Raw genomic sequence first — 8,103 nt, forward strand, 5'->3', positions numbered from 1 at the left:
TTACTGTAGGGTTTTTGAGCATATTTTCTTTTCTTTTTTAATTTTGATTTTATTTATTTACTTGAGAGAGAGAGAGCACAGAGGGAGAGGGAGAAGCAGACCCCTGCAGAGCAGGGAGTCCGATGTGGGACTCAATCCCAGGACCCTGGGATCATGACCTGAGCCAAAGGCAGACACTTAACCGACTGAGCCACCCAGATGCCCTTTGAGCATATTTTCTTAAAGTAAATGCCATTTATGCTTCTCTGTCAATAATAAACATTACCTTGAAACTCATTCTGCATATCTTTTTGCTCTTTTCCTCTCAGGCTTTCTAGCTTTCAGTATGGTTGTGCCTATCAACAGGGAGGGCTTCCTCAGTTCATTTTTTTGATTTTCTACTTGCCGCTTTCAGTTTTGATAGTTTATTGCTTTTGAGGTATTTCTGGGGAATGTATCCAGGTTTTATGAGCTTGGCACCGTGGCACTGTGGGCTGCCTCAGGTCATAAACTTGTGTCCAAAGATACAAAGAGCTCATCTGGGCTCTTGAGAGAAGCTTGCCGATGACTGTTCTGCCTGATGTTTTGTGTATTTAACTGGTAGCTGTTGTCCACATTATGGATTTAAGTAAATCAAGTTATTTTCTAACATTTTTAAAGCAGGCAATGGAAACTTTTTACAAATAGATTGTTACAGGGGTTAAAGTAGTTAAAACAGGGAGCTCATTAGAAGGGTGTGGCAGGCAAACCAAAACCTAAGCCAGAGACCATACACTGAAATCTAAGAAAAGCAAACTCAAGAAGAGGAAATTTGGATCCATGGAGAGGCACCCTGGGAATGTGCACACCGAAGGAAGACCGTGTAAGTACACAGGAAGAAGATGGCCATTAGCATAGCAAAGAAACAGGTCTCAGAAGAAACCAGCCAGCAGACACTTGGAGAACTGTGAGAAAATGAATTTCTGTCATTCAAGCCACCTAGTCTGTTCATGTATAAACACTGTCAGATATATTAGGTCCTTTTTGTTTTTGATAGATGCCACACTAATTTGTCCCACACTAATGTGTGTGCACATGTGTGAGTTTTAATTCATTAGGTGATAAAGTTCAGCTACTATCAGGAAAAATAATTTCTACTGCGTGTAATTTGACCATAGATACGGATGTTGGAATATTCTGGCACTTGAGCGTTAGTGTGTGAACAGCTAGAGAAACTCTTGCACGTAGTGCCCCCAGATACCGATACTGCCAGTAAGGATGTACACCTCATACCTGTTAGTGTTAGTGTAAAACAGGTATCTTTGTGGTATGTGTGTGGACCTTATTCTGACACCTTCATATGGAAAGTAAATAGCAAATATGACAAAACAATGCAAATTGATAAAACGAACAAAATATTTTTCAAAGATATTTATACTGTACCAAAGTAAACCCACATACATATTCATACACCAAAATCTAAAAGTTACCATTTCAGAAGAAAACTGAAAATGAGAATGGTTATCTCAGGTTTTAGTTTGACAATTTATAATGAGGAATTTTCTGGTGTGTGTGTGTGTATATATATATATACACACACACACGTGAATATATGTGAAAAACCTAAAAATGTAGAAATACATTAAGTAGTTGTGTCACTACTGTATTTTCATTGTAAAATTTTTTATGTTTAAGATAGAGGAAAAAAATACAAGTGAAGAATACTCAGTATCGTGGATTTGTCCTAATTCATTTAATCATTCCCTTATTGGTAGAAACTGAGATAGTTTCTAGTTCTAATTAAAGCTTTCAGAGCTTTGGAGAAAAGCTCACTTTTGTGAACTCACATCATCGGGAAATATACTATCCTTTCATTTTCTATGTGATAAATTAATTTCAAGTTAGCTTTCCCATCTTGCTAGAAGGGAGAGGAGTGCTGATATGTCCCTTGTAGACCTATTTTCGCTTGGGTTTGGTTACGGTTCATGGATGTTCCAGATTGGTGGACATGGTAATTACAGAGAGGAGGTCATGTTTGTCAGAAAAATACGTTTCTTCGTTCAGAAGGATTCCGCAGACCTGTCTGCTCGCTAATGCCTGTGGTGCTTCCAGAGGCCGTATGCAGCTTTCTCAGTGAAGGGAGTACCGAAGGTGACAACTGCCCGCGGGAAAGTTAAAACCTCCATTTGGGATTCCAATTGTTTTCTCCTTCCTCTTGCGTTAATCTTGTCCCAGACAGGACGATTTCATTGTTCACCGTCCTTTAAGTTGCACTGATTCAGCATCAAAAGAAGAGAGGCCTGGCCCAGGTTCTGAGAATGACTTCCTTCTGAAACTCGGGCCCTGGTGAGCTTTGTAGCGTATGGAACACAGCCTGAAAATCTTCACTGAAGCACAGTTGGGGTCCTGGAGGGTTCTCTTTCTGTGGATTAGGACTCAGAAAAGGGACCTTTTCCTGAAGGTCTGTGGATAACAGGAGCTGACATTAGGCCTGAGGTTTCTACACATTGCTGGTGCGGTTGGCTGAGGGAACGGGATGGTTCTCCAGTTGACGGTGTGCTGCAGCCATGTGTGTCTCAGTGTGTCCCTTCTCGAGGATCCCATTTTGCAGTCAGAGCCTGGCAGACCTCGTCCCACCGCTGCAGAATGTAAGGTATGTCCACCTGCTCCAGATCCTGCAGCTGGTCTTGGTGCTCAGGATGAGGCTCACAATAGCCCTTCAACTGCAGTACTCCTGTGCCAGTCTGTTCTTCGTGATTCTGGCATTTTTCTTGGTTTGGGAGCCAGAAAGGAGTCTGAGTATCCGAGAGGTCCCCTCCTGAAGTTGAGGGTATTGGCAGGTGATTCCTAAGGGTCTGAGGAGAGACAGAATTCTCTCCTGTCTGCATGGCCTTCATGGGCTGCACCATCATGACACTTGGTCCTTGGCTCACACAAGGGACAGAGGACTCATGGGATGGGAGAGGAGCAGGGAGAAATGTTTGGTTCCTGCTGAAAGAATTGGAGGAAGCAAGATGATGAGATCTGCCCAGGGGAGTGGACAGATTAATTTGGTGTTGCTGAGCTGTCAGACCTGGTCTTCCATTTGGGCCATCTGCCAAGGAATTCACGGACTCATTTCTGCTCTGCTCTGGGTATAGGGATCTTTGGTTCTGAAACCACATCTATGTGAAGAAAAAAGAGAAGGATGTCATAAGACATGTGACTGTGGCTCTGTTTCTCGTACTGCGTAAAGCAAAGGGGCTATTAATACAGGCCCCAGTATCAGAAATATAAATATTCTATATGTGTGAAATACATTACTCTGGTTTATGTGTTTAGTATGTATATGTATAAATAGGTACGTACAAATGTGTGTGTATACGTATACAAACATAAATTGAGGTCACAGCACACTCAGCAATCAACTACAGAGGAATTGAAACTGGCTGAAAAGGCATATGATCTAGATTCCTCCCTTTAATTTCAACAATGGATTAGAAACAGATTTTCTTGACCAGGTTGACATTTTTCTCTTTGCCAACGTGTGCAAAGAATCCCTATCTTATATGCACATGTATAAATCTGATCAAGGATTAATGAGTGCAGGCCTTTGGAGGGTTTCTGTGCTGATAAACCATAGTGCTATTTAGTCATGAGCATTTAACACATACTAAACTACTGTCCCCGTAACTTTAGAAGGTACCCAATGGGAGTGACTTTGTTCTCCCAAGTGGAGGACATTTGAGTATGTATATAGAGTTTTGGGGGTGTCACAAATTGGGGGAGGTAGGTGGGCGGGGTATCTAGTTGGCAGAGGCCAAGAGTGCTGAAAAATACCTACTAGGCACAGGACAGCCTCACAAGAAAGGAATTATCTGGACCAAAATAACAGTTCCAAGCTGTAGAAAACCTGACGGGGTTCTCAAAATAGGTATTAACTTTCACATTTCCCCACATTTTTGCTGCTGGTGATTTTAAATGGGTTTACCACTGACAGAATTCTTCATTTTGCAGGAGTGTGACTTGCAATGCTAGATGTTTACCATCCCATACCTTTACGTAACCTCGATGATTGGGATAATCCAGTACAGGTCAAAGTTTCTCGGCAACCCATTGGGGGAAATATCACAGGTAGAACATATTTCATGTCGCAGACACAGAACTTACTTGAATTCTTGGTTCCTGAATGCCTGCTTTTTTAGCCAGTTTTTTCCTGGTTGTAATATCAAGGAATCGGTTCCTCTCAAAGGCTTGAAGTAGGACGTGTGATTGAGATCTTGTGATGGATGTCCAGTCTTGTCTGGCTGCTTTTGGTAAGTATTCTAAAGGAGAACATGGGAACAAAAGATGTCTTTTAGAACAGTTTTCATGTTTGAACTAGAAACTTGGGAAGATCATGCTGATTACACTTATTCTTCTTGAATCCCTGATGGTGACAGAAGAGGATGCCACCCTGCTTAGAGCAGCTGGACCAAAAGGCCCAGAGCCTTGCTTGCTAAGAACCTGCCTGTCCTAGCCAGCTGTGGGACCATGCTTATATTTCTGACACTAGGGTGCCCAGAGCAAGCTGTAAATGCCTCTCAAGATAATGATTTTTTGTCAAGAACATGGGCACAACGTGCCGAGTTGTTTCCACTTTCACCGGGACCTACTGAAGAAATGCATTTGTACCAGTGGTTTCTTACCTTGAGTCCAAGGCTGATGATGGTGTTGTCTTTGGGTTTCGTCTTTTCCTAAGGAGCATCCAAATTCCAATTGTCTCTGTTTCGATCTGTGGTTTTTAAACCAAATCTAAGTGGGAGAAGAAGATGTGAAAGTTGTGTAATTCAGTCTGTGTCAGACCAAATATCAATGCAATTAAAATTGATTTGATCAACTGCCATTGCGGTAGTATCCATAAGAAAAAGGTGATGTATTATCCTAGGAGTTATATTACTATTAGCATACAATTCAGTACAGCATTTCTTCTATCGTTGTTGTCATGATACCTCAAGAAAAATTTCCTGATTTAAGAGACACTCGCCGTTCAATCGAAGGAGACCAATATTTCTTTTTCTCCGTCTCCCACCTCTCTCTCATAACAGGTCTTCAATGTGTGAATGTCTTTTCTTGGCCTATCGTCTCTTTATAAGAAATACCATTTTATAATGTATAATACATATAGCATTGATTGTGGAAAAGAATTTCCTTTTTTTTAAGAAAAAAGAATTTCCTTTTTTTTTAAAGTATGTGAGCAGGGTGGGGAGGGGCAGAGGGAGAGAATCTTTTTTTTTAGATTTATTTATTTTAGAGACTGCGAGCCAGGGGGAGGGGCAGTGGGAGAGGGTGAGTAGCAGACTCCCTGCTAAGTGTGGAGCCCTACTTGGGGCTCCATCTCACAACCCTGAGATCATGTCTTGAGCTGAAATCAAGAGTTGGACAGTTAACTGACTGAGCCAGCCAACCGCCCCAAGAATATCTTTAAATGGTGAGTAAATTAGCAACAGTTGAGCTGTACTAACACTCATCAACATTCCCTCTTTTCCTATAATCAGCAATAGATAAGGAGACTCCTGGACCCTGTACACCTTGCTGTGAAACTCTTGTCATGAATATAACTCGTTGAACTTCTTGTTTCCTCATTTTTGGAGTTGGATTTGCAGTGTACTTTCTTTTTGAGTGTTTTATTTTGATAATTTGTGATAAGATTTAGGGTGTTAATGACCACCAATATTTAACAAACCACTCCTTTATCCAGGCATTGTGCTAAAAGCTTATCTCTGCTCTAAATTAATTAAAATATTTTCAGGTAAGTCTTAAGCACATCACCAGATATTCCCATAGGATGCCCTTTTTATTACTGGGCTTTGAGTAAACTGTGTCTTTACACCCAGAACAAATGAATGAAGAGTAAGGAAAAATTTCTCCCCAGCATCCCTCAGACTACGGACCTTACAGCCAATGGCTAATGGGAGACTCTATATAGACACAAAAATCTGAACTTATTATTTTCCTCTAGGAGCACATTTTTACTGATCTTCATTGTTTTAAATGCTGTCTCACCTGGTATAGTTGTATTGTTTACACTACAATTACCGCCTTGCTAACTGAAGAAATCCAGCTTCATTTCATTTTCACATCAGTAGCTCTATTCAGGTAATACAATATGGGATTTTACTTCATATACTTCTGTGTGTGAATCACACTTCAGGTATTTAAAAAAAACTAGCCTGAAAATTGGGAACATATGTGAGTTCTTGTCCCACAGTTTCCTCATAATCACGTATTAATCCTCATTTTGCAGTATATATAAATATTTTTTTAAAGATTTTTTATTTTTAAGTAATCTCTACACTCAACGTGGGACTTGAACTCACAGCCCTGTGATCAAGCATTGCTTGCTCTACCAACTGAGCCAGCAAGGTGCCCCAGTACATATCAATACTTAATACTTAATGATAACTTATTAACATAGTGTTATAATTTCCTAAATTACCTAATCTTAAAAATTGATTTATCTCCTGGGGCGCCTGGGTGGCTCAGTCGGTTGAGCGGCTGCCTTCGGCTCAGGTCATGATCCCAGGGTCCTGGGATCGGGTCCTGCATCGGGCTCCCTGCTCTGCGGGGAGCCTGCTTCTCCCTCTCCCTCTGCCTGCTTCTCTGCCTACTTGTGTTCTCTCTCTATCTCTCTGTCAAATAAATAAATAAAATCTTTAAAAAAAAAAAAATTGATTTATCTCCTATTGGGAGAGCCTGGACCAGTGTATTCTCATTAGTGAATATACCCAACCAATATTTCCACAATTGGTAAAACAGTTCTTGTTTTTAATATACAACAATAAAAACTTTCTGAGCAACATACCTGACATAAGAATTGCCTGGGGGCGCCTGGGTGGCTCAGGTTAAGCGTCTGCCTTTGGCTCAGGTCATGATCCCGGGGTCCTGGGATCGAGCCCCACCTCAGGCTCCCTGCTCCACGGGAAGCCTGCTTCTCCCTTTCTCACGCCCCCTGCTTGTGTTCCCTCTCTCACTGTGTCTCTGTCAAATAAAATCTTAAAAAAAAAAAAAAAAGAGTTGCCTGAAAATCCTGAGCCCAGCTTTCTCTTTACCTTGAATCTGACAGATAGTGAAATAGAAACCTAATGCTTACCTGAATTTTGGCCTCCGGAATGCCAATTTCCTTGGCCCATTGTTTCCTGGTAGCTCTATCAGGGTACGGGTTTTGTTTAAACCATTCTTGCAGGATACCCTTTTGACTCTGGTTGTAAACAATCCTGCCTTGCCAGGTTTCTTTTTGTAGTATGCCTGATGAAGAGAAAATGGGAAGAGGGGTATGAAAGATATGTTTATGGATTAAAAACTCCATGTAAACATAAGTTTACATGACATGTAAACCTTACTATCAATGATGGACATAAACATAAGTCTTAACTTTTTTTTTCCAGGTTGAAACCTGTAGGTTTAACAATGATTCTATATTTTTACTTTAGGGGTACAGCTACTAAAGTCATGCTAAATTGGAGACATATAAGTAAAATATGTGTGTATAATAGAAAAAAATTACAATCTGTGATCTGAGTTACTGAAAATCCATAAAATTAAATGCAGAGAAAATAGGAAGCAATAGGAGCTAGGAAAATTAATGGAAATAAACAAGTAAGACCTTAAAAAATTGAGATAAAATACACAGTAACTGGTACTTTGTGATAAAACACATTTTAATATAAAATACTAGGTATTCCATATATATATGTTTCTCCATTTACAGTGTCAACTTTAGAACTTTTGACAACGCACTTGTGAGACTTATGGCTGTTATCTTAAATTTGAAATTCCAGTCTCCCAACTTTTTTTTTTTTAAGATTTTATTTGTTTATTTGACAGAGAGAGACACAGCGAGAGAAGGAACACAAGCAGGGGGAGTGGGAGAGGGAGAAGCAGGCTTCCCCCGGAGCAGGGAGCCCAATGCCATGACCCTGGGATCATGACCTGAGCCGAAGGCAGACGCTTAATGACTGAGCCACCCAGGTGCCCCCCAGTCTCCAACTTTAAAGCACCCATCAATCCTAATACAACTTATAGATGCAAAGAGCTCCTGCTCGCAACAATTTGCCCCTCTAATCATGATTGTGATTTTTAACTTTTATAAACTCTGGAAAATAAAGCATGTGGCATTATCAAAGA

At 40.6% G+C, this 8,103-nt stretch overlaps 1 protein-coding gene across 1 annotated transcript; it reads right to left on the reverse strand.

Moving 5' to 3' along the window:
• Positions 1-188: 188 nt before the first annotated feature.
• On the reverse strand, positions 189-7,813 carry DUXB (double homeobox B). Its single transcript, XM_032424538.1, has 4 exons — positions 7,070-7,813; positions 4,626-4,731; positions 4,108-4,262; positions 189-3,122 (listed from the first exon to the last, which is right to left on the reverse strand). Exons 1-4 carry the CDS (start codon positions 7,283-7,285, stop codon positions 2,535-2,537), a joined length of 1,065 nt encoding a protein of 354 aa, XP_032280429.1. The 5' UTR covers positions 7,286-7,813; the 3' UTR covers positions 189-2,534.
• Positions 7,814-8,103: the final 290 nt, after the last annotated feature.

This window comes from Phoca vitulina, unplaced genomic scaffold (assembly GCF_004348235.1).
Source record: "Phoca vitulina isolate PV1807 unplaced genomic scaffold, GSC_HSeal_1.0 scaffold30, whole genome shotgun sequence".
NCBI lineage: Eukaryota > Metazoa > Chordata > Mammalia > Carnivora > Phocidae > Phoca > Phoca vitulina.

Coding starts and splice junctions, on each gene's coding strand:
- DUXB (XM_032424538.1), bottom strand. CDS start 7,285: ATGGAGTTTTTAATCCATAAACATATCTTTCATACCCCTCTTCCCATT. Junction 4,263..4,625: donor TCATCAGCCTTGGACTCAAG/GTAAGAAACCAC, acceptor GTTCTCCTTTAG/AATACTTACCAAAAGCAGCC. Junction 3,123..4,107: donor TTCAGGAACCAAGAATTCAA/GTAAGTTCTGTG, acceptor TTCTTCACATAG/ATGTGGTTTCAGAACCAAAG.